Source organism: Ostrea edulis, chromosome 6 (assembly GCF_947568905.1).
Source record: "Ostrea edulis chromosome 6, xbOstEdul1.1, whole genome shotgun sequence".
NCBI lineage: Eukaryota > Metazoa > Mollusca > Bivalvia > Ostreida > Ostreidae > Ostrea > Ostrea edulis.
The window spans coordinates 77,859,151-77,886,336 of record NC_079169.1 but is presented as its reverse complement, the minus strand read 5'-3'; the positions used below and the strand labels follow the sequence as shown (position 1 = coordinate 77,886,336).

The following is a 27,186-nucleotide window of genomic DNA, read 5'->3' as shown; positions in this document are numbered from 1 at the left end:
AGGGAAAAAAATCATTAAAAATCAGTTTACAGAATTGATGCCGAATAACACAGTCAGAAATGTTCTATGTTACCTATCTCGTCTGCCGACATCAGAAAAACAACACCTTACGCGGCATTTTCGAAAATAAATTACCCGCAAACAAGACTACCCTCAAATCAACGTGTTTTTCACATGTGTGTAAACAGCCGGAGTGCACCTCAGGAAGTAGCCTCAGCTACCAACAGCAAATAGTTCCTTTGTATACACTTGGTTATTTCTACAAATTACACAAAATTTCCTAATCAGGGGTACAAAAATTAAGAGAAAAGAAGAAGAGGAAATGAGAAAAATTGCGCAAGGGAAAAAAAATTTCTTTAAATATATGGAACTACAATTGACTAAGTTCATTTTGATTGGACAATTACCGGTGTGATACCTATAGATAATGCTACAATTTTAATCCATTTCAACCTCTGTCGAAGGATTTATGTCCCTTTATTTGAAAAATCAATGTTTTATTGAGGGTACATAATTTGTCTGGCTAACTCCTCCCACAATTTTCAAGTGAGGACCTTCTTATTTTACAGAGTGTTTGTATGGGTATTGAAGTTGTGCACGTGGCAAGGATTTTGATTTTCAGTTTTAGAGCTATAAGCCCTTTGTAAACAACTTAAAGATTTGTATATTACTGATGTTTTAATTCTCAACAGTTTTCTAATTTCCTTTGGTGTTCGAGATATTTGCATGTTTAACTTGGTTAATTTTGGGGAAATATTTTCCACATAGAACTTTTGGTTTTACATGATTTGTCCATCTTGCTAAGTGAGGACCTTCTTATGTTACATAGTATTTGTATAAAGGTATTGAAAATTTTTCAATTTTTGGGAAAATAAAACACATTGTTGATCTTAATCTGTTTTGAGGAAATATTATAAAGTGAGTGCATGGTTTGTCCTTTTATCTCCTCTCACATTTGAAAAGCTAAGGCCTTAATTTGTAAACGACTTGAAGATGTGCGTATTGAAAGGATTTTAATTCCCAACATATGGATGTCTTGTTAAGGGAGGTATGAGAACCCAAGAAATTCATTATAAAAGGAAAATATATTACATTCATATAATACTGAGCTAATGTGATAGATTTTACAATATAAGCTCTTGGGAAAGTACATTTTATTGTTACATTAAAAGATTCAAATTCTGCAAGATTCAAACCTATAATCCACAGGTTTATAGGTTAACCCTGACCTGTATATATCAAATAATCAAGCTACCCTGAATAGATATGAAAATTTAAAAGACCAGGTAATATATTGCTGACCTTCCATTATTCATGTTACAAAACAAAGTATGACACAGGTTGATGATGGCTGATACTACATGTATTAAGTTCTACAACTCCTGGCATTTTTGCCAAATTTGCTAAACAATGTCACAAAACAAATGTAGTAAAAACACCCTAATATAACCTCACTGGCATATTATGTAACGTTTTCTGTATTCTTGTTGGCTCACCTGAGTTGAAAGCTCAAGTGAGCTTTTCTGATCGCCTGTTGTCCATCGTCTGTCCCTTCGTCTGTCTGTAAACTTTTTACATTTTCGACTTCTTCTCCAGAACCACTGGGCCAATTTCAACCAAACTTGGCCAAAAGCATCCTTGGTGAAGGGCTTTCAAGTTTGCTCAAATGAAGGGCCATGTCCCTTTCAAAGGGGAGATAATCACAAAAATGCTAAAATAGGGTGGGGTCATTTAAAAATCTTTTCTCAAGAACCACTGAGCCAGAAAAGCTGAAATTTACATGAAAGCTTTCTGACATAGTGCAGATTCAAGTTTGTTCAAATCATGGCCCCCAGGGGTAAGATGAGGCAACAGTAGGGAATCAATTTTTACATACAAATATATAGGGAAAATCATTAAAAATCTTCTGAAAAATCACTTGACCAGAAAAGTTTACATTCACATGAAAGCTTCCTGACCTAGTCTAGATTCAATTTTGAAAAAAATCATGGCCCCTGGGAGTAGGTTGGGGTCACAATAGGGATCAAAGTTTTACATGCGAATATATAGGAAAAATCTTTAGATAGGAGCCAAGGTGACTCAGGTGAGCGATGTGGCCCATGGTCCTCTTGTTCATCTATAGTTTTGTTTAATTAATGCAAGAAGAATGTAGGGGGTAACAAATTCTAAACATTGTAATTATGCTTTAAAATGTTGCATGAAAAAAAATATTGAATAAGTTTTGATAAATAACTATGTTGAAAAGATTAAGCTTTGAATCAAGTTTTTATGCCTCAGTTAAATTTTGTGGAAAATTGCCCAGTTGATGTATAAAACTGACACAGAATGATAGACTGTTGAAATATGGGCAGGCGAGGATAAATTTTATATCAGTCTAAGTGTTGATACACTTGCACTAAATCTTTAATTTGAAATTTTGTTTGTTTTGTGACTGATCCAAAAACAAATCTCTTATTACCCAAATTTCTTGTTCTTTTTATCGACAAAATTTTTTTTTCTTCCATCACAACCAAATGCGATATGTTGATAAACAATGACTCAATAATACTAGGTGAATTTCAATTGACTATGCAGGAATAACGAACTCTTTATCGAGAACAAACGGTTGTAAATGAGAATGGAACACTTTTCGGGGAACAGAATTACTTTGGCCTGGGAACGGAGCACTGAACAGTTTGGAGTGGGAACAGAAGAAACTCTAGTCGAGAACAGAACAGAATTCTTCATTTGCTGTAGTAGTATACTTCAGGGTCTTTAGTTAAGTCAGTTAATGAATACATGTGTTAGAGCCAATGTATATATAGTTAAGTTCTTGCCTCTCAGAATGAAAAGTTGATAAACCATTGCATGTATAGAGGATTTTTCAATACATTGATCTCTGTTTATTACAGTTTCCAATATCATTTGCAATCAATTTCATGGTTACGAATGAAAAGAATATCATGGAACCTCAGTGTGCTGTTCCAAAGAAAGCAGACAAGGCAGAAACAAACACTCCAGCTGGTCAGCCCAAGCAATCAGATGAGGCTGATACTGGTAGACTTGCGGTAAAGAAATTCTGTACACTTGCACTCATCTTAATTATAATGTCTTATAGATTTTTCAGTTCATGGGTAGGGTTCCACATTAAAGACATGTATGTGATATACAGGAATCTCCTGGAATGGAGCATAAAAAGGTCTTGCACCGGGAATTGAAAATCTCTCAATCTCCTCATTAAGACCAAAATTTAGAATGATGTGGAATAGCCATTTCTGAAAGAAAGTGATCGTTGATTGTATTATTTGAATTGGCCAGATGAGAAATTCATCATTGATCAGGTACTTGATTTGTTCAGTTCATGGATATACATATATGAGCCTAACACAGTAAATAGTTGCTTTGAATTAACTAAATTATTCATGATCACCTACATTTCACAGTTCATTGACTTGGTTAAAGACCTAAACCTAATCATAAATTTGTATTTTTTTTCTGGTCTTGTCTTTGTACCTCAATAGTAGTTGATTTCCAACCATTCCTAGCTATCCTGGCTGGTTCCCCACTTTTCCCTTTTACCATATAATGAACTTTGAATATTGTTGCGGTCCAATAATTTTTGCAACTGGTAGGGGACTTTTGTATTGCCATGGAATACTCTCAGAATTCTTGTTTACTATATGTATTTGCTATTTCTTAAATATTTAATGATTTAATCAGTGTGTTAAAGATTGTGATTCTGAACATTATGATATTTATTTTTTTTTTAAATTTGCTTTATGAAAAATTTGTCAATGCTACATGGGGATAATTATGAAGTTGCTGATGAAAAATGTCAATGCTACATGCATGGTTGCTTAAATAATTATCAGTGTGTTTAAGATTTATGATTCAGTGCAATATGATTGTTCTAATTTGCTCTATGAAAAATGTCAATGCTACATAAAATTTCAGGATATCCATATAGATATTTTATTCTATAATGCAATCTTCATTATTCTACAAAGTTTTTGTCTTTTTTTTCTTCAATAAAACATCTTTATTCCATTGGTAAGGACTATATATCTATATGCATGTAGAGGGGGGATTTAGTGTCTGAGTCCAACACCCTCATCCCTTGAACTTGGCAGAAAATAGACATAAGGTATATTTGCTTATTTTTATGCTATATACATGTAAGGATCTCGTTTTCATGTATGTTGCAGGATAAGCTCGAGGTCGAGAAATATTGTTTTGAAATGTATTAGTCGAGGCTCTTATATTTCAAACAACATTTCGAGACTGAGGAGAACTTTATTTCTATTCTATTACGGCTCGGAAATATACAGTCAATCATTTACCTGCATACAGCTACAAATTAGGTCACTGTGACATCATGACAGTTTCCGAAACAGACTAGGTCTACTTGTTTTTTGCTGACAAAAAAGATAAAATGGTAGGGGTATACTAAATCTATTTTGAAAAATATTTCAAGTATATAGTTTGATGTTGAGAGATTATATCAACTGCTTTGAGTACACGTACAGTTCAAGAAAACTACACATACATGAATTGTGCATTGACATGTTTACATGTATATCAATCTCAGAATGCTTACAATTGATTTATGTTCTTATCATTTACCAAATTTGTTTTGCAACATATATTGATTGGTTTTTATGATTTTGAAATTGAATTATCAGTTATTATACCCCCTGAACGAAGTTCAGAGGGGGTATATAGGAATCACTCTGTCTGTCTGTCTGTCTGTCTGTCCGTCCGTCCGTCCGTCCGTCCGTCCGTCTGTCTGTCTGTGCATATTCGTGTCTGGGCCATAACTTCTTTGTTCTTTGACTTAGGCATACCATATTTGGCACACAGGTGGATCACCATGAGATGATGTGTTGAGTACCTTCATGACCTCTATATGACCTTGACCCTTGACCTCAAGGTCAAAATTTAAGGGTTTTTTTTACAATGGATTTGTGTCAGGGCCATGACTTCTTTGTTCTTTGACATAGGCATACAATATTTGACACATGAGTGTATCACCATGAGATGTTGTGTCGGGTACCTTCATGACCTCTATATGACCTTGAACTTTGACTTCAAGGTCAAAATTGATTATAGGGTTTTGACATAGTCATACCATAAGACATGGGTGTATCACCATGAGACTATGTGTCATGTACATTCATGACCTCTTTATGACCTTGACCTTTCATCTCAAGGTCAAAATTATAGGTTTATGCCATGGATTTGTGTTTGGACTATATCTTCCATTTTCTTCTACAAAGGCATACCATATTTTTACACTCAGGCTTTATTGTTGCATTTGCAAAACAAGAAGTGCAAGTGAAATTTGTATCAATTTTCTCATAATCAGTTATTATGTACATGTATGAAGGTATATCGTAGAATAATGGCCACGGCATTGCTTTGCAACAACCATGGTAGAATAAATGTTATAATCCTGAGTATAGACTGGATCCTGTGGGAAAAAAATTGCATGGGTGGAACCTATTCCCCTGGGAATAAGTTCCTATCTTGTATATGAACCTGCCTTCACCCTAGTGGTAGCACAGTCAACATTTGAAGAGGAAAATTTGGAGGGTAAAGAATGCTAAAACAGGACAAATTTTGTCTCTCATGGAAGAGTAACAGACTTAGCAGGAGGTTTAAACATGTATGGCTGAAACACAATAAAAACACAGAACCATTATGCTCCCCTCTGATATTTTTTTTTCCGTCAGGGAATAATTATCATAGATTCACTGTTTTGACTACTAAAATGTGATTAATAAATGTGTTTTGAAAATTTACTGACGTACATATGCATGTATCAAGTTGAAGATAATATTATAAGATAATGCAGAATGGAAACATTGCCATAAATCTTTAATGTAAAATTGTCCTTGTTTTCAATTTTGGATGTAAAAAGTAAGGGGTGAAATGGCTATTTGAATAGTGTCATGTGTCAAAAAATATTGAGTAAAAAATCTCTAGGAAATGACCCTCAATCTCCTGCATTTTGGAGACCGATTTCCTGGATTGGATTCAAAGACTACATCATGTATTTGTAAGATTGGGGAATCCTACAGTTTTAAATTTCACTGTGTCTGCAAAATTAAGTATTTAGCCACAGTAAAACAAATGTGCATGGCAGGGGGCTCAGGGTATGAGATTCTGGGAAACACTTCAGTTTAGTAGTATTTTTATAGAGTATTTAATACAGGCTCTGTAGACTGAGGCGACAAAGACCTGCTTTACATGTAGATCATGTGAGTTGCTTGCATGACCTGTTGCTTTTCATGCCCATTTGTATTTCATCATGTACTTTCTGTTGTTAACTTTTGAATATTTTCATCTTTTAATTTGAACTACTGCTGGACCATATTTATAAATTTGGTATAAAGTATCTAAGGGCTAAGGGGAACAAGAACTGAACTTCATTGTCCTGCTTCTAGAGGGATAAGGGGGGAGGGGGCAATTAAACCTTTAAAAAATGATGTAATATTTAAAATTCTTCTCTACACCCAGACGTCTAGCAGACAAAATGTGTTCATAATCATGATGAGCAAGGAGGGCTTTACTGAAATTGTGAAATTCATGGATGGAGAATTTAATTAGCTTTACCGCTAGTTATTAATGCAGGGCTCTATGGCTAAACTAGTAAAAATGTATTATTTCTTTGACTCCTAGACATCAGACAACCAAAGTGCACAGTAATTATAACCAAACACTGTCTTCCTGAATTTGTTTATTTCATGTCCCCTCTGTCATGGAGACTCACCAACTGCATGTGCAACACTTGAAGTTTCAGTTTCTCTTTGTGTGGTATCCAGGTGACCATTAAGGCCCATAGGTCTCATATTTTACTGATTATGAAATTAAATGTAATATCTTTATACTTCTGATATGTATATTTCTTTTTATACAGAAAAGAGCTCGCCTCTATGCCGATTGTGTCGAAACATTCACAGATTACTTCGCCAAGCGGGAGAAGCTGGTCTCCATGGATGTATCATCCAAATCCAAGGAAGATATATGGGATAAAGTATGTGAATTCTTCTCAAATCTAGAAGTGCCACATGTCAGAAATGTCGATACAGTCATCTTTTTTATATTTGGTAAGTAACATATTATTAAATGTGTATTAGCCCTTATGGTACATTCAAGAACTCTCATTATATAGTCTAGCTATGATAGATGGGATTCCATAGCATTTCTCAAGCAATCGATGAATCTAAGTAGAACTGCATGCTTGTTAATGTTCCATAGACACAGTAACTCCTACAGGCATTTGATTATTAGTTTTTTTAAAACGATGAATCTATGCTTTTATTTAGTGCAAAAAAGCTTGTTGATGTACGTACTACAATATTAAGTGTATACTAACAATATGTGCTACCAGCATAGGTAGTAATTATTGTACTAAGTAAAAGGCTCTCATACAGAGAATACTTTTTATGTCTTTGTCGAAATTGAAGAAAAAGCCCTGGATATGCATGCTAATCTAAGTACTAGATACATGTACCTCAAGTTTGTTGGAATTGATTTTAAGATGAGAATTTCCACAAAACTTCAAAGAGCATCAAAATGAAAACTCTCTCTCCTTCACTCTATAAAGCATCAGTTCAAATCCAGCATAAAATCACCAGCATGATATGTCAATATTCAAATTTATTGATCAAGCCATGATCCGTGGACAACAGTGTGGCCGATAAGAATAGTTTCACAATATATATTGGGAATAAATTAATGTTTTCAAGATCTTTTAAAGAACAGAAAAATTCTTTAAGTACTCACATTTGTCACTTTGGGAGTAAAATTTTGACTCTGAAGTCTCTGTCTGACATGTATGTGCACTCTACTGTGGACTTTTTAATTGCTACACACCTTGCGACATTTGATGGCATTTTTAATGCATTAATGTTAGTTTAATCTGCAACAAATCAACAAGAGTGATTGTTTAAATAGCAAAATTCCCATACCGAGTACTTATCATTATGATGTTACTAACGGAAATATATTTAATTCATCATTTTATGATGTTTATTCAAGACAATATACAGCATCTTTATGCAAACATTTCACAAAGAATTAGTCTGATTTGTAATGTACATCATTATTATGTATTTTCTGAATGAATGTACAGAAACAGTGGACTAGATTCACTACATATCAAATTTTGCATTTTTATACCCCTCGCAACAAAGTTGCGGAGGGGTATAATGTTTTTTGACCCGTCCGTCAGTCCCTTTCTTGTCAGCGCAACTCCTCTGAGACCGCTCAGCAGAATTTCGTGAAACTTTTAATTAAGGACACACTGTGTAGATGTGCATATTCCCAGAAAATTCTGATCAATAATTTTCCTAGGAGTTATGCCTGTTTAAACTTAGAATTCCAAGCACGTCTGTCCTGTTCTTGTCAGCGCAACTTCTCTAAGACAGCTCAACAGAATTTCGTGAAACTTTGTAGTTGATAAAGATACACTGTATAGATGTGCATATTCCCAGAAAATTTTGATTCAATAATTTTTCTTGGAGTTATGCCCCTTTTAAACTTAGAATTTCGAGCCTGTCTGTCCTGTTCTTGCAGTAATGCATAGCATTACCATTCATTATGTGAGGCATTGTCAAGCAATGTTGGAGCGTGGGGGTATGTGAGCTTGCTCACCTCTGCTTTCTTTCATTTAGCAAAGATTTTCCTGTAATATTCATTAAAAAGGAGATGCATGCAATTAAACAAAGACAGACCATAGTATGGTCATTGTCAATTAAAGGGGAGTCGGTGGTGATATTGATACTCGTTATTCATTTCGGTTAAACTACAGTTAATTGATTTATCGTCCTATTATTTGATCATGTTTACCAGATGAATGGCTTGGACAGAGAGAGACTCTTAGTTATAGATTACTTGGGCAATGTGCATCTCATAATTTGATTTTTCTCTTGAATATATCCATTCATTTGTGACAAAATTATAGTTCCAATCAATTTGCCAAACAGACACCTCCCCCCCCCCCCCCCCCCCCCCCAAATAAACTTTTAATGAATTATTTCCTTATTTAATTGTATTTAACATGAGATTTTCTGTAGTAAAGATTAAGATCAACATCAGAAAATGTATACAACAAAGAAAGACAAGTCTTGCTAGAAAATAGGCATTAAGTTGATGGACAAAAAAAACTCAGTCCAACTTTAAAAACTTACAAAAATGTCAATTAAATTGCTAAAAATTTCTCCGAAAAAAGGTCACACACTTACACACAGGTCAAGTTATGTGTGAATGTAAGCGATAATATGAAAGCATCCTCATATGGTGTAAAAGTTTGTGCAAACCATGCCCCTTTCCCCAAACCAAGATGGAATCCAAAAAGGGGTCCAAAATGAAATGAAACAAATCAGACCAAAATCCGAACTTGGGGCTCCCTGAATCTCTAGTCAGTTGCACACCCTAGCTATCACCACATTCCTCCCCTTCAATGTATTTGCTCTCAAAGACAAACAAAGAAAATGCCTATTGTTTTTCAAGGTCAAGGTCGTAGTATCAGTTAATTGGAAACCTTGTAGGCAGAATACAGACCAAACTATTGGAGCTAGGATCTTACACCTTAGTACATTTAATCACCATGATGAAAGGAAGATGCCTATTGTTTTTCAAGGTCAGAGGTCAAAGTCATAGTATCAGTTAATAGGAAAACCTTGTAGGAAGGATACAGACTAAACTGTTGGGCTAGGACCATCATACATGGTACACATACACCTTATGCCAAGTGGAGGATGCCCATCATTTTTCAAGGTCAAGATCGTTATATTTAGTAGAAAAATCTTTTTGTATTCCAGATTTTTTTCCTGCTATGATTATAGGTTATAGACTTTGTATGGGAAAATATGACGACCAAGTTTTTTAGCGCATAGACGGACGGAGCTTGTGAGGCCCGTCCGCGCCAAAAAACGAGGTCGTCATATTTTCTCATACAAATCTATAACCTTTTTATTATATACTTTTAATTTCATTTAGAAACTAACAAGAATTTTATTTTTAACAATCTCTTTATTGGTTTAACTGAGTAAAAGATGAAAAATTTGAAAATTAACGACATAGTTCCGGCTTGTTTATTGATTGTGACGTAACGTTTGCGGGCCGGAATCGTGAGATATATGCCCGCAAACTTTTAAAGGAAAAAAGAAGAGATGAAATTGAAAGTATATAATAAATACAGGTATTGCCCCGAAATTTTGTCACGGCCTCCCTCTCAGAAAAATACATAATCAGATCACATTTCAACTTGATTGGTGCACCATGACCTACTTTAAGGCTATAAATAAGTCAATACTTTTCTGGACCTTTTGTCATCATGGATACAGATATTTATTTTGTTATACTGTTTGTGGTACTCTTGTTTATTTTTTAACCAAAACCTTGGATTTTGACCTACTTTTAAGAAAAGTTAACCTAGGCAATATCTCCTGATCTGTTTAAGATAGGGATTTCATAGTTTTTATATAGATTCCTTTTGGTAAGACCTTACATTTTATAGCATGATTTTTGACCTTGTGACCTTGTATCATGGTTATGATATGACCCTTTAAGGATAGATTGGGCCACAATATGGGTCAAAAATTTTCATGGGTACATGTATAAAGATTGAAAAAATCTGTTAAATATCACAACAGCTGAACGACAGCTGGGCCAAGGTGACTCAGGTGAGCCTCACGGGCCTCTTGTTTGAAGAATTGTATATACATGCACTACACCCTGTAGTACCTTCATTAGTTTACAGATGAAGTATATATCACATGTTTCAATAGCACATACAAATATATATACTTGTATGGTAATTTGACATTCATATAAATTAAATGGGGGGGGGGGGGGGGGGGGGGGGGGGCTGTGTATCAATGTATATTATTAATTATAAATTATGAACATCAATTCACCATGAAATATGTTGATTTCATAGGTTATAAGACAAATACTCTCCTCAAGAACAACTTTTGAACACAATTCATATACAGTAAACATTCCAGTTGTTGTTGGGTCACCTGAGTCACTCTGGCTACATAACATGGCTACGTCAACAAATGGAATTGTTCGAAGCTGTGAATCTTCAGGTTTATGGGGCTTTTATGAACATTAGAAATTATGTTTGTACACAAACATATTGTGGGAAAATATGTTAAGAATTCTTTGATATCATATTTTTGAGACAGTGATGCAAGGATATAAGGTCTCAACTGCGCACATTTTTTTCTGTGCTGTAAATCAAAGATTTTTATAAGGGGTAGATCTGTAGTCCTCTTGTCTGTCCCAATATTTTCTCAGAGAGCTACAGATCTGCAGCTAATCTTGTATATATATTTCTTTTGGCAATACCTTTCATTTCAAATCATGACCTTGTCACCTTGATCTCAAAGTTTGACCTACTTCTAAGAAAACATAACCTATTATATATATCTGGGACTATTTTAGGTAGTTCTTTCATATTTTGTTTATAGATTCCTTATGGCCAGACCTTGTGACACAATGGTGTTTGATCATTTGATTGGCATACATTTTAAAAAAAAAACTTTGATCTGTTCAATATCTCCTAAACTATTTCAGGTAGGGCTTTCAGATTTTGGATATAGATTCTTTATGGCAAGACCTCATTATTTTGTGAAGTTTGACCTTGATGTTTGACCTACTTTATAAAAATCTGACCTATTCAATGTCTCCTGAACTATTCAAGGTAAATCTTTCATATTTTGTTTATAGATTTCTTATGGCAAGACTTTCATTTCATATTATGACCTTTGACCTTGGAAGAAAATAAGAAAAGGTTACATGTTAAATATCTTCAGAACTATTCAAGGAAGAGCCAAAGTAGAAAACCCAAACACCAGCAAGATTTACCCAATAAAATCATTATAATTATTGCAACTACAAGCATAACAATCATAAAGAATTGTATATTGGAGATAAATGGCCACATTGTGTACCAATTTAATAAATAATAAATTGGGGGGGGGGGTGTGGGATGTTTCCGAAATCCTAATGTTTGACAACAATATGTGGACAGGGGATTGTTCAGGACATATCTGTTTACCCTGTTTCTGGGCGATTGCTCCCTGGTTTACAAGTACTTACTGGGTAATCCAGGCTGTGAACCTCCCCTTCTTTTAAAAAGGATGGAGGGGGCATCAAGAGCCCTAGTAATAAACAACATGAGGGATTATACTTTCCCCAATAAACTACACGTGCATACCTGTGTCAGTTAAGTGTGATTAGTTGCATGCTTCATGAAATAAATTGTATTGTATTTTATGCCTGTTCTCTAATTGTTTTCTTTTGTCACATTTCAGATGACAAAGATGCTCAAAGTTATAACACTGACTTTCTAGATGCAAAACGTGTCAACGTCTGTGATATGGCAGTAAACATATCATCACCTCCGGTAATTGAAACAATACATGATACAGTATGGTAAAGTTTGCAGCAATGCTTACACATTAATGAATTTGAAACTAAGTATAATGGAGAAATGACTTCTGTTTTGGCTGTTTACTTGTACAGAATGTAAGGTATATATAGAATATCACACTCTAATGTTGATCTCGGACCTGGGATTGGCCCCGAGAGTTGATCTCGGCCCGAGCCCGTAGGGCGAGGGCCGAGATCACTCGAGGGGCAATCCCAGGTCCGAGATCAACATTAGAGTGTGATATTGTTTATATCATATACCTAAAACACAACAAGTTGATAAACATTTTTTTAAAAATTGGGGGGGGGGGGAGGTATTGACCTAAACATAAATACATGGTATACTATACAACGATATTTGACTATTTTATTCCTTCAGTGAGTTTACTTTAATGGTTATGTTTCCAGTACTATTGGCATTGTGAAACATGCTAAGTGAATTATTTTTATTTCTTTTTTCGGATTTACCAAACTCGCCCGTTTTCATTATTTTATATAATTTGTAAGAGTTGTAGAACTTTGTTTACGTGGCGTCATCGTATGAACGGGAATGTTTACAGATCTGATGCTGCTATTTATTTACTTAGGGAATGTTACCTTATACTGAAGTAAGTTTTTTTTTTTTTTTTACCGTTTCCCATCTGTTTAGCATCTATAAGTCGTTGAAAAACGTCGGAAGATATTGGTTCTGCTTTTCTCGTTTTATTGCCAAGTCCTCGGGATTTTAGATTTCAGAAATCGTTTTAAAGCAGTTTTCTACATCAAAATTACCATAAATTAACATTTTGATCTCCATTAGGACCGGGAATTTCTAAATTTCTAAAAATGCTTTAGTATCACCCTCCATAATCCTCCTACTGTTTTCTGTCGCCTAGAACGTTGATTGTTTTTAAATGAAGTTAAACGTGTTATTGTTCTAAATAAACAATTGTTACTTGGGTTACCCCCCTTTGCTTAGATACTCGCTACAATTTAGCGCTGTTTTTGAAAACGTTTTTATTTAATTTTTCTGCTTAAATTAAATTTTGTCGTGAAAGAAAGTATTATATTTGAAAAAAAATTGTGTCTAACATCATTTTTTCATGTAGTTATGTTAGATTTCAAAAGACTAAAGAAGAAATAGCCATTTGAAATTTGAGGGCGAGACAGCCCCTTGACAACGGGCCGAGACAGAGATATCTCGGCCCTTAGGGCGAGACAGCCCTACCTACTTGCAGCTGTCTCACCCTAGCCAAGATAGGTGTATCAGGGCTGATACACTACTAGGTATATGATATACATGTATATAAATGTGTGTGTGTGTGTGATAAACTCTAAATAGACTTAATGTCAAATCTTTTTAGGACCAAATAATTCCAGCAGTATGCAAATACATTGATGATACATATCCCATACAGAAGAAGTTCATTGTAGATCTTCATGCATCAAGTATTACAAAAGATTGCATGAAAAAGGTATATATACATAGAGAATTTAGTCCAATTTAAATGAAAAGTTGATACGTTTGAAACTAATTTTTATTTTACCTGAGCTCAAATGAATTTTTCTGATAAAAATGTCAGCTGTCTGTTCTCGGTGAAACTTCTGAAGAACCACTGAGCCAATTAAACCAAACTTGACACAATGCATAATTGGGTAAAATGAAGTTTGACCTACTTTTAATAAAATCTGACCTATTCAATATGTCTTGAACTATTTAAGGTAGATTTTTCATATTTTGTATAGAAATTGTTTTATGGCAAGACCTTTCATTTCATATTATGTCCTTTGACCTTGTGACCTTGAACTTGGAGTTTGACTTGCTTTCAAGAAAGCATATCCTATTTTAAAAGTACATCTGGAACTATTTTAGGTACGACTTTCATATTTTGTATAGAGATTCTTTATGGCAAGATGGTCTTTGATGTTTTGACCTTAGAGTTTGACCTACTTTTATAAAATATATACCTGACCTATTTGATATCACCTGAACTATTTAAGGTAGGGCTTTCATATTATGTTTATAGATTTTTGAGTCAACTCTCATAGCGAGCTACTCCTTGGCATCGGGTCCGTCCTGCGGATTCACTGCTTCACTGGCTATCACCCTAGCTCATATGCTGAATGTAGTTTGACTTGTAGTGTATTTTTTTATTGAATAAAATCATTGCCGTGCACATAAAATTCTTGATAATGTCGATGGAATGCCAGTGATTCATTTTGAAAATGGTTATCATGAGTCCAGCGGACTCCCTTAATTACAATAATGAGTCCCATGCTAAAATCAATGAGTCCAAATTTCATTATTTCAAACAAACAGCCTGACAATCACAGGTATAAACAAACCACGTTAAGGAAGAAGCTTACTGTTGTCACCTCCTTCTAGAGAATAAATATTTCGATTTTTATGCCCCCCTTTGAAAAAGAGGGGGCATATTGTTTTGCAACTGTCGGTTGGTCGGTCGGTCTGTAGACCATGTGTTGTCCGCTCAGTATCTTTCGATAACAACCAAACTTGGTACAGGGGTTGCCCCTGGAGAGTAGATGATCTTTATTGATTTTCAGGTCACATGGTCAAAGGTCAAGGTCAAACTGCTGGTCTTTACCCCATGTGGTAGACCATGTGTTGTCCACTCAATAACTTTTGACCCCTATGCATGATAACTACCAAATTTGGTACAAGGGTTGCCCTTGGAGAGTAGATGATCACTATTGACCTTCAGGTCACATGGTCAAAGGTCAAGGTCAAACCTCTGGTCTTAAGCCCATGTGTTGTCCGCTCAATATCTTTTGACCCCTTTGCTAGATAATAGCCAAAATTGATACAGAGGCTTTCCTTAGAGAGTAGATGATCCCTATGGATTTTCAGGTCATGTGGTCAAAGGTCAAGGTCAAACTGCTGGTCTTAACCCCATGTGGTAGACCATGAGTTGTCCGCTCAATATCTTGAGAACCATTCACTTGATTGTAATGATATTTCATATGTGGGTTGGTTATAAAAAGAAGAGGACCCCTATTGTTTTTCAGATCTAAAGGTCAAGGGTCAATCTACTCTGGACATAGGAATATACTGTCCGCTCAATATCTTGAGAACCCTTTGCTTGACAGACATCGAACTTGGTACACTGGTACATCTTCAGGAAAAGATGACCCCTAATGATTTTGAGGTCACATGGTCAAAGGTCAAACTGGACATAGGAATATACTGTCTGTTCAATATCTTGAGAACCCTTTGCTTGACAGACATCAAACTTGGTACACTGGTACACCATCAAGAGAAGATGACTACTAATGAATTTGAGGTCACATGGTCAAAGGTCAACGGTCAAACTGGACATAGGAATATACTGTCCCTTCAATATCTTGAGAACCCTTTGCTTGACAGACATCAAACTTGGTACACTGGTACATCTTCAGGAGTTGATGACCCCTATTGATTTTAGGTCACATGGTCAATCCACTCTTGACATAGGAAGATATTGTTTGCTCAATATTTTGAATTGATGATACTACTCTTGAGTAAATGATGTGTGTGTGTATAACCATTTTCAATTTTGCACCATGGGGGGCATATGTGTTTTACAAACATCTCTTGTTATTACAAGCCATCAGATAATTCATTTGCAGAAAATTCTTATTTGTAGTTCATATTGCAAAATGATTTTCAGATGTTTAAAGTTGAATGATGGAAGTTTTTATTCCTAGCTACTTTGTTCATGCCATTTAGTTTTTCTGTTCTGTGCAAATGCTGCAATAAATAAATTTTTCTCCGTTTTCTTCATTTTTCTCAAATCTTAACCAAGAATAAAGTGTAAGCCATTTTTAGCTCACCTGAGCTTTTCTGATCACCCATATTCGGGCATCTGTCCGTCTGTAAACTTTTAACATTTTTGACTTCTTCTCAAAAACCACTGGGCCAATTTCAACCAAAGTTGGCACAAAGCATCCTTAGGTAAAGGGAATTCTAAATTGTTAAAATAAAGGGCCAGGCCACCTTCCAAGGGGAGATAATCAAGAAAAGGTAAAAATAGATTATGTCATTAAAAATCTTCTCAAGAACAACTGGGCCAGAAAAGATGAAATTTATAGATAAGCTTTATTAGGTAGTGAAGATTCTAAATTGTTAAAATCCTGGCTCCCGGGGGTTGGATGGGGCCACAATAGGGGATCAAAGTTTTACATACAAATATATAGGAAAATTCTTTAAAAATCTTCTCAAGAACAGCTGATATTTACATGAAAGCTTTCTGACATAATGCAGATTGAAGTTTGTTAAAATCCTGGCCCCGGGGGGTCGAATGGGGCCACAATAGGGGATTAAAGTTTTACATACAAATATATAGGGACAATCTTTAAAAATCTTCTTCTCAAGAACCACTAAGCCAGAAAAGCTGATATTTACATGAAAGCTTTCTGACATAGTACAGATTCAAGTTTGTTCAAATCATGGTCCCTGGGGGGTAGGATGGGGTCACAAGGGGGGATCAAAGTTTTACATACAAATATATAGGAAAAATCTTCTTTTCAAGAACCATTGGGCCAAAGAAGTTCACATTTACATGAAAGCTTTCTGACATTTTATAGATTCAAGTTTGCAAAAACCATGGCCTCCAGGGGTAGGTTGGGGTCATAATAGGGACTACGGTTTTACATGCAAATATATATGGAAAGTCTTCTGATATCGACTCGGGTGAGCGATGTGGCCCATGGGCCTCTTGTTGATGACATTGTTTTCACCTTTCGAATTTTCGTTTTCAGGACCGACGTTTGATTTTGAGAACTCCACGTTTGTTTTGTTTTTTTACCTGTAGTTACTGGCAATATTATCATTCACATCAATTTGCAAAAATGTTGTTAACTTTCCCTGCATGATTAGGAAGTTTTAAAACATAAAAAAAATCGGCGGAATTGGATTATATGCAAGGAAATTCTAGTTCCCAGTTTTGTTTACCCGCCGTAATGCCTTATATATCATTTGGTTTCATTGGTTATTGCAATGCGAGTTGACCAATGAAGTATCATAATTCTTAATTCGGAATATCTCGGTTGTGTAGTACATTCTGGAGCTTAGATTTCAAACCGGGAGGGAGATGAAAACATGTTCATATACTTTCGAATGTTCATGCATCTGCTGGGATGCAGTTATTGAAATCATGCGTCCTGAGCAAATTCAGTGGGTAATTTACGCAGGACGCACGCCAAAATGAATCACTGGAATGCACACATTGTTAGTGAAAATATTTTAGAATCATCAACCTAGCAGGTCTGCAACTGAATACAGTTGAGAGAAGATATGAAAACAAACACTACATGTCTTTCATTGAGATTAAGATTTGTTAACATGTATGGTGTATTCAAATTTTAGCCAAACAATAATGGTGAAAGACTTACTTTCAAGATTCAGAATTAAAGCTTTTAAGATGGTGCTGTATATAACGACAACCACACACACACACACACACACACACCCCTCTTTCCTCCAACTCTTGTTGGAAATTGTGGACGAGTTGATTGAGGCCTTTGATTTTTTTTTATTCCAAGACCTTGTTATACTTTGGTGTTTGACCTCAGGTGAGCGATGTGGTCCATGAGCCTCTTTTGTTTGTATCTGGTGACCTTAAATGAGACATTAAAAGCTCAAAGTAAGCATTGGTCATGAGAGATTGCCTCTCAATTGGAGTAATGATCATGAATGAAGGTCTTTTGGCCAAGATGAAGATCATTAGTAAAATTTATTTTTAAAAGACGTAAATTTGAAGGCGATAAAGAAGGAAGCTGCATGAAAACAATTCCAAAAAACTGGAAGTGTACAGACTAAGAGCTTATGTCTACCCATAAGCAGACATAGAATTAAGCCAACATTTAGTAAAGACTCATTATCTGTGAGTCTGATTTTGGGGCTTAGTCCTTGACTAAGTTTATGCCAAAGCTTTGAGCCTGTTGTTACAGAATCTTTTTGTTTTCACATTGGTTTACTAACTGGCTTGCTAAGTTTTGTTTCGGTCTGTAAAATATCTGACAGAGATGAACCTGTTCATGGACATAGAAAATTTAATTTTAAGCCTGACAATTGACTTCTTATATGATAAATGTCCAGATTTTAACCTAGAGGTTTTTAGCTCACCTGAACCGAAGTTTCAAGTGAGCTTTTCTGATCACATTTTGTCCGTCTGTCTGTCTGTAAACTTTTCACATTTTCATCTTCTTCTCATGAACCACTGGGCCAATTTCAACCAAACATGGCCAAAAGCATCCTTGGGTGAAGGGCTTTCAAGTTTGTTCAAATGAAGGGCCATGTCCCTTTCAAAGGGGAGATAATCACAAAAATGCAAAAATAGGGTGGGGTCATTTAAAAATCTTCTTCTCAAGAACCACTGGGCCAGAAGAGCTGAAATTTACCTGAAAGCTTGCTGACATATTGCAGATTTAAGTTTGTTCAAATCATAGCCCCCGGTGGTAGGATGGGGCCACAAGGGGGGGATCAAAGTTTTACATACAAATATATAGGGAAAAACTTTAAAAATCTTCTTCTCAAGAACCACTAAGCCAGAAAAGCTGAGATTTACATGAAAGCTTCCTGACATAATGCAGATTCAAGTTTGTTCAAATCATGGGCCCCTGGGGTTGGATGGGGCCACAATAGGGGATCAAAGTTTTACATACAAATATATAGGAACAATCTTTAAAAATCTTCTTCTCAAAAACCACTGAGCCAGAAAAGCTGATTTTTACATGAAAACTTTCTGACATAGTGCAGATTCAAGTTTGTTCAAGTCATGGCCCCCGGTGATAAGATGGGACCCCAAGGGGGGATCAAAGTTTTACACACAAATATATAGGGAAAAACTTCTTCTCAAGAACCACTGAGCCAGAAAAGCTGATTTTTACATGAAAACTTTCTGACATAGTGCAGATTCAAGTTTGTTCAAATCATGGCCCCCGGGGGTAGGATGGGGCCACAAGGGGGATCAAAGTTTTACATACAAATATATAGGTAAAATCTTTTTCTCAAGAACCACTGAGTCAGAAAAGCTGATATTTACAAGAAAACTTTCTGACATAGTGCAGATTCAAGTTTGTTCAAATCATGGCCCCCGGGGGGTAGGATGGGGCCACAAGTGTGGGGGGGGGGGGGTCAAAGTTTTACATACAAATATAGGAAAAAGCTTTAAAAATCTTCTTCTCAAGAACCATTGGGCCAAAGAAGTTGACATTTACATGAAAGCTTTCTGACATAGTGTAGATTCAAGTTTGCAAAGGGTAGTTTGGGCCATAATAGGGACTAAGGTTTTACATGCAAATATATATGGAAAGTTCAGATATGGGCCAAGGTGATTCAGGTGAGCGATGTGGCCCATGGGCCTCTTGTTTTTTTAACCTGGATTTTTTTAAAGTGAGGATTAGATGTTGAAAAACTGGAAATCTCTCCAAGGCCTCAGACAAATCTTTCACTCTGGCAATTTGAACATTATCACTCTCATATTGAATATTTATGAAAGCATTACATTGTCAAGCATCCTCAGTCACTTAAGAGATTGCAGTAATAACCTCTGACAGAGCTTAAATTATTTATAGTATCGCATGCAATTGAATCTCTCTGCAAAGCAATTTTCATGGTCCACCTTTGACAAATATTATATCTTTGTTGTATGTTACATGATTGTCTCATTAAAAAAATTCCTCGATTCCTTCTTTCAAAATATTTCATTGATCATTGCAACTTTTTTGATAAAGCTTTTGCTACACAGCTGTTATAAGCTCACCTGAGCTGAAAGCTCAAGTGAGCTTTTCTGGTCGCCTGTTGTCCTTCATCTGTCTTACCGTCCATCTATAAACTTTTTAGCTCACCTGAGCTGAAAGCTCAAGTGAGCATTTCTGATCACCTGTTGTCGTCCGTTGTCTTTCCATCTTCTGTCTGTAAACTTTTTAGATTTTCGACAGAACCACCGAGCCAATTATAACCAAACTTGGCCAAAAGCATCCTTGGGTAAAGGGCTTTCAAGTTTGTTCAAATGAAGTGCCATGCCCCCTTCAAAGGGGAGATAATCACAAAAATGCAAAAATAGGGTGGGGTCATTTAAAAATATTCTCAAGAACCACTGGGCCAGAAGAGCTGAAATTTACATGAAAGCTTCCTTACATAATGCAGATTCAAGTTTGTTAAAATCATGGCCCCCGGGGGTCTGATGGGGCCACAATAGGGGATCAAAGTTTTACATACAAATATATAGGGAACATTTTCTTCTCAAGAACCACTGGGCGAGAAAAGCTGAAATTTACATGAAAGCTTCCTGACATAGTGCAGATTCAAGTTTGTTAAAATCATGGCCCCAGGGGGTTTCGACTTTTTCTCCAGAACCAATGGGCCAAATTCAACCAAACTTGGCATAAAGCATTCTTGGGTCAAGGACTTTCAAGTTTGTTCAAATGAAGGGCCATATCCCCCTTCAAAGGGAGATAATCACAGAAATGTGAAAATAGGGTTGGGTCATTTAAAAATTTTCTCAAGAACCACTGGGCAGATTCAAGTTTTTAAAAATCATGGCCCCCAGGGGTAGGTTGGGACCACAATAGAGATCAAAGTTTACATGCAAATGTATAGGGAAAATCTTTAAGTATGGGCCAGGGTGGCTCAGGTGAGCAGTGTGGCCCAAGGGCCCTTGTTTGCTCTGCCATTGACGTAAAGGAGACAGATCTCATTAGTATTCATAAGAATGTTAAATGCAATAACCAATATATCAGTACTCAGTGTCTCATACTACTAAGCATCAAAGAAAACAGTGCATTAGTATTCATTTTGAATATTGTATCTTATTTTCCCTTGTATGTAGGACCCACAGAAAGTTATACAGTTTTTGGATAAAGCAGAAAATGTTGATGTACAGTTCTACATTCCCTTACAAACCAAGACAGTTCAAAAGCTCCCCAAAGTATCTGCTCTTTGCTCATCTGAGAATGAGGTATGCCTTTTCCCAATGGATGTACCTCATGGTCTTTGCAAGTACATTGCTGGATTATACAGAGCCTACAAGGAACATGTGATATCAAACTCATTGTGAGAAGCAAGGGTGTGATAGACCTTGATGAATGCTACATGTACATATAACTAACTGCAAAAGGTATTTGGTCAAGTAAATACAGTTTTGTTTTAGAGCCCAAATCAATCATGTTTCATTTATTTATCTCTTACTTCTGTGATCCTTGAGATGTTCTGACTATCATCATAGTATATACAGACATTTATATTTTTAATATTTTTTCTGACATTCCTTGTTTTGTTATTAAATCTAGTGGAATTATATTTATTATTGAAATAAAGGAAGAAAAATTCAGACTGTTTTATTTCAATTTATATGTCTTGAACTTGTAGTGAACTACTAACTCTGGAGAAAATTATAAGCAATACATTTTGTACTCTATTTGATAGTAATTAACTGAAGTTGTTTAAATTGGACAGTGCAAACTGAATTCTGATGTTGGTGTCACTGGCTTTAACTTTGGAAGGAGAAATCTGTTGAAAATTCAACGTTGCACTTATCCCAAAATATTTACATTCTTCTCGGGTGACTTATTGCAATTGGTTGTCATTGTGCGTCATGTGTTAACAATTGAAATTTTTTTTAACTTCTTCTTGATAACTACTATTCCAATTCTTTTCAAATTTGGCATGACAAGGGGGACATAAATTTTAAATTCCAGGACTCCTGGGGCCTTAGGGGCAGGGCAAAAACTGCCCAAAATTGACCAATTTTCAAAAATCTTCTCAAGAACTGCACGTGTAATAAAAACTAAATGCACAGTGATTTAGAGCAGAAAGGCCTCTACCAAAATTGTAAGTTTCATGATCCCTGGGGTAGGGGTTTTGACCCCCAGGACGAGGCCAAACTTAGTTTATAGTGTTTGTGTAAAACATTGAATTAACATCTTCTTTGGTGCTATTGATATTAAATTGAAACTAAATGAAAATTTAGAAGGTGTAGGTAGTCCTTTACCAAAATTGTAAATTGCATGATCCTTAAGGGGTAAGGGTTTGGTTTCAGGGTGGTGTCAAAATTATAATAATGATTGGAAGGACTTATTTAAGTTTACTGTTACTGTATAAAATCTAAATATGTACTGAGGAATACATGTAGCAGAAAAGGATGTACATAAAATGGGGAATTTCACAACCCAGGGTTTTCACTCTAGAATGGGTCCAATGATTAGTTATATCTTTTAATGTTAATACACACATTATATTAAAGCCTTTCATCAGTGTATGCACTTTTGAGGGCATTGAAGTTTTAAGAACACATCTTGTTTTATACTGTTACTGAACATTAGAATTTAGCTTAGATATTCATATCAGGATTTTTTTCTAGTTTTCACAGCCCTTGGGAGTAGTGATACTTTTCACTAGTATTCAGGTGACTGATAAGGCCTTTGGGCCTCTGTTTTTCATTACGGATACAAATATTGCCTTGAAATTTAGTCACAGGCTTCCTCTCAGAGGAATAAAAGTTTAGTTTGCATTTCAGCTGGATTGGTCTGTCCGTCTGTCTGTGTTTCAGTCCAAGGTCATGTTTTCCAGACCTTTTTCGTAACTGATGCATGTACAGCTCTAAAATTTAATCACAATTTCTTCCTCAAGAAACGTAGGAGTGAGTTTGCGTTTCAGCTGGATTATTATATTGAGACCTTCGTTTGAGCCAAAAGTAGGTCAAACAGTTTTCTGGACTCTTTTTGTTACGAATACAGATATTGTCCTGAAATATAGTCACAAGCTTCCTCTCAGAGGAATACAGGTTTAGTAAGCACTTCAGCTGGATTGGTGTAATATGACCTACGTTAGGGGTAGAGGTACATGTAGATCAAAGAGTTTTCCAGATTTTTTTTTATACGCACGTCATTAGTGGGACGTATTATGCTATGGCGCTGTCCGGCCAGCTGGCTGCCCGTCCCGAGTCATGTTTTCCGGACTTTTTTCCATAACAGATGCATGTACAACTTTGAAATTTTGTTATAATATCTCCCTCAAGAATTGTATGAGTGAGTTTGCATTTCAGCTGGATTGGTCCATCGTTGACCTACTTTAGGGCTATAAGTAGGTCAAACAGTTTTCCGGACTTTTTTTCGTTACAGATACAGATATTGCCCTGAAATTTACATATTAGCTTCCTTTCAGAGAAATACAAGTTGAATTTGCAATTCAGCTGGATTGGTCCATCCGTCCATGACCTACATTAGGACTAAGTAGGTCAAATAGTTTACAAGGCTTTTTTTCATTATGGATACAGATATTGCCCTGAAATTTAGTCGTCGGTTTCCTCTTGGAGGAATACAAGTTCAGTTTGCATTTCAGCTGGATTGGTTCATCCATGACCTACTTTTAAGCTATAAATAGGTCGAACAGTTTTCCGGGCTTTTTTTCATTACGGATACAGATATTGCACCGATATTTAGTCATAGGCTTTCTCTCAGAGGAATACAAGTTCAGTTTGCATTTCAGCTGGATTGGTCCATCCTTGACCTACTTTTGAACTAAAAATAAGTCGGACAGTTTTCCAGGCTTTTTTTCATTACGGATACAGATATTGCCCTGATATTTCGTCAAAGGCTCACTGTCCGACGGGTGTATATTGTACCGTTTGCGGTACTCTTGTTCATTATGGATACAGGTATTAATGCCCTGAAATTTTACCATATCCTCCCTCTCAGAGAAATACATAATCAATTCACATTTTAACTTCATTAGTGCACCATGACCTTCTTTATAGCTAAAAGTAGGTTAAGTAGTTTTCAAGACTTTTTCTCATCATAGTGTCAGATATTGCACTGACATTTTGTCACAACCTCCCTCTCAGAGAAATACATTATCAGTTCACATGCGAGATGGATTGGTGCACCATGATCTACTTTAAGGCTTTTCCATTCATGTGTGTGTTGTCAATTCAGGGTGCATGATGTGCTTCCAGGTTGACAAGAGTACTGGAAACAGTACAACATATGCCAGTCGGACAGTGATATTCAATGTTTGCTATGCTTAAGCAAGATATTTCTAATGGTCAGCTAAAATTTGAATGTCAGTTGTTGAGCTGCAACAGACACAGTGGTGAATCATGCGACTGACATGATCAATTACACGGGAAAATGGCACGGAAAGTCTACACAATGGAAAATTCAAATGAGTAACACCTCTATCATTATCGAACTGTCACATACAGTACCTTATATCACTGAACATTTGAAGAATTTTTTCGGGAACAAATATATACTGAAATTGGAGTTCTTCATGTGATACACTCGGTACCTTATATCACTGTACATTTGAAGAATTTTCTCAGGAACAAGTATATATACTGAAGTTCTTCATGTGATACACTGACAGTTTTTTGGCGATCAAAAAGTTTTTGACTGAAAACGAAAAACTTCTCGGCTTCAATCGCACGTCAGGGCTCATAGAACTACCATACATGTATTAGTATGGATTTGTTCCCAAGAAAATTCCGAGTTCACTTGAACTTTGAAGTCCTTTCACTCAATGCTTTGTGCCAAGTTTGATTGAAATTGGCACAATGTTTCTGTACAGAAGAAGATAAAAATAAGAAAAGTTTACAATGCCTACAGACAGCAGACAAATTTTATCAGAAAGGCTCACTGGAACATTTGGCTCAGGTGAGCTAAAAATTATTCTGGCACAATAAAGAACCTTCACTGCTTTGGCCTTGAGCAACATTTATCTGTCAAAATTTGTGTCGCTTTACCTTCAGCTGGTGATGTCATGAGTGAAACATTTTTGAATGGGATGGAAAACAATACTTAAAATCCACAAACAACCAGACAGCATTCTTGTTTCTGCCCTGGCAGAGAATACGCCACGCAGAACCCTACATATTATTAAACTGGTATCGCACAGAACCCTACGTTATTAAACTGGTATCGCACAGAACCCTACATGATATTAAACTGGTATCGCACAGAAACCTACATGTTATTAAACTGGTATCAAATAGATTGGGCAAGCTCGTGCTGTTCTTTCAATTTAATGTATGGAGTAGAGAGCTTGGGTAAAAACATACCAAAGCTGGCCTATTATTTTTTTTTAAATTGCGGACAAACCCTTTGTGTAAACAAGAGAAAACAGCCAAAAAGTGGAGGCCTAGCTGCAAATGGTAGACGTTTTACATGTTTGACATACACACGCTAATTAATCGCAGTCGGGCGGAGGTTGAGGCAGTTTTAATAGATGAACACTCCTCCCCTTCCACGAATTAGGATTTGAAGTTCTGACAACCTCCCCTATTTTTATTTCCTTGTCAATAATTTTAGACAAGACATCTTCGCCTTTGAACATTGAATAGAATTTATGCATGCGTAAAAAAAAATTTCAACTACATAGGATAATTCTTATTTACAGAACATGATGTTGTACTTATATGAATATACTTATATTCATTTATTTTTATTAAGTAAACTATGAATCAGTCGTCAGTACAAATGAATATGTTAAACCTTGTCTAAAACTGAATTGATTACGTTTTTTCTTTGAAATCAAGATGAAATTTTATGATAAGATTGTTTGAATTAAAACAAATAATATACAGAACATATTGAAGGGGAAAAAACCCATTGGAAATGTAGATACATGTATATTGATATGATTTTTAAAAATACTAGTAGATAAAAAAGTATTCATTCGTGGTATTTCTTTGTTATACAAACATATATGTAGAATAATTAAAATAAATAATAAGAAAAAAAGGTAAATTTTGGACTATATATCTTTTCAAAAGAAAATATTTTGTCCCATATTTATCGTAATTTCTCACTTGCTTTCACTCCTGATTCGAGCTATCCGCGATAAACTAACAGAATATATAACAATGGAAAACGTAGTGAAGAAATGTGTTAAAAATTCCGAATTTTCACAAATCGACTCCAAAGCGCTGTGGGGAAAAGGGCAACGTCATCATTGAGCGGCGAAAGCAAACACTACTGTTACGTCATACCCGGCGTGATAAGCAAAGAGTTAAACTGGGACTGATAGAGACATGGAATCTTCAGAAATGATAAAAGGATGTGGTGACCTACAAACTAGTATCCCCAGTGACCTTGACCTTCATTATAAAAACTTGTATAACTTTAGAACCCGGACTGATAGACATGGGATCATTAAAAATGATGAGAGGATGTTGGGACCTACAAATGAGGATCAAAGTCAAGTGACACCAGTTTAGCTGAAGGAAAAAACTCACCCGAGTCACCTTGGCCCACATTTAAAGATTTTCCCTATACGCATATAAAACTGAGATCCCTATTGTGGCCCCAACCTACCACCAGGGACCATGATTTTTACAAACTTGAATCAGCAGGAAGCTTTCAGGTAAATTTGTACTTTCCTAGCCCAGTGGTTCTTGAGAAGATTTTTAAAGATTTCCCCTATTTATTCCCATGTAAACCTTTGATCCCCAATTGTGGCCCCAACCTACCCCCAGGGGCCATGATTTGAACAAACTTGAATCTGCACTGTCAGGAAGTTTTCATGTAAATGTCAGCTCCTCTGGCTCCGTGGTTCTTGAGAAGATTTTTAAATGATCCCACCCCATTTTTGTTATTATCTCCCCTTTGAAGAGGGCATGGCCCTTCATTTGAACAAACTTGAAAGCCCTTCACCCAAGGATGCTTTTGGCCAAGTTTGGTTGGAGAAGAAGTCGAAAATGTGAAAAGTTTACAGACGGACAGACAGACGACCAGAAAAGCTAACTTGAGCTTTCAGTTCAGGTTAGTTAAAAAGGGATGTTT

General features: G+C 35.9%; 1 protein-coding gene across 1 annotated transcript in view; it reads left to right on the top strand.

Annotated features, from left to right (window-relative positions):
* Positions 1–21,737, top strand: part of LOC125683139 (uncharacterized) — a 38,508-nt gene extending 16,771 nt beyond the window's left edge. Inside the window, exons 4-8 of the mRNA XM_048923973.2 lie at positions 2,892–3,047; positions 6,899–7,088; positions 12,309–12,400; positions 13,770–13,880; positions 21,237–21,737. Coding sequence (XP_048779930.2) covers positions 2,892–3,047; positions 6,899–7,088; positions 12,309–12,400; positions 13,770–13,880; positions 21,237–21,464 — 777 coding nt within the window. The 3' untranslated portion in view covers positions 21,465–21,737. The remainder of the gene's footprint in view (positions 1–2,891; positions 3,048–6,898; positions 7,089–12,308; positions 12,401–13,769; positions 13,881–21,236) is intronic.
* Positions 21,738–27,186: the final 5,449 nt, after the last annotated feature.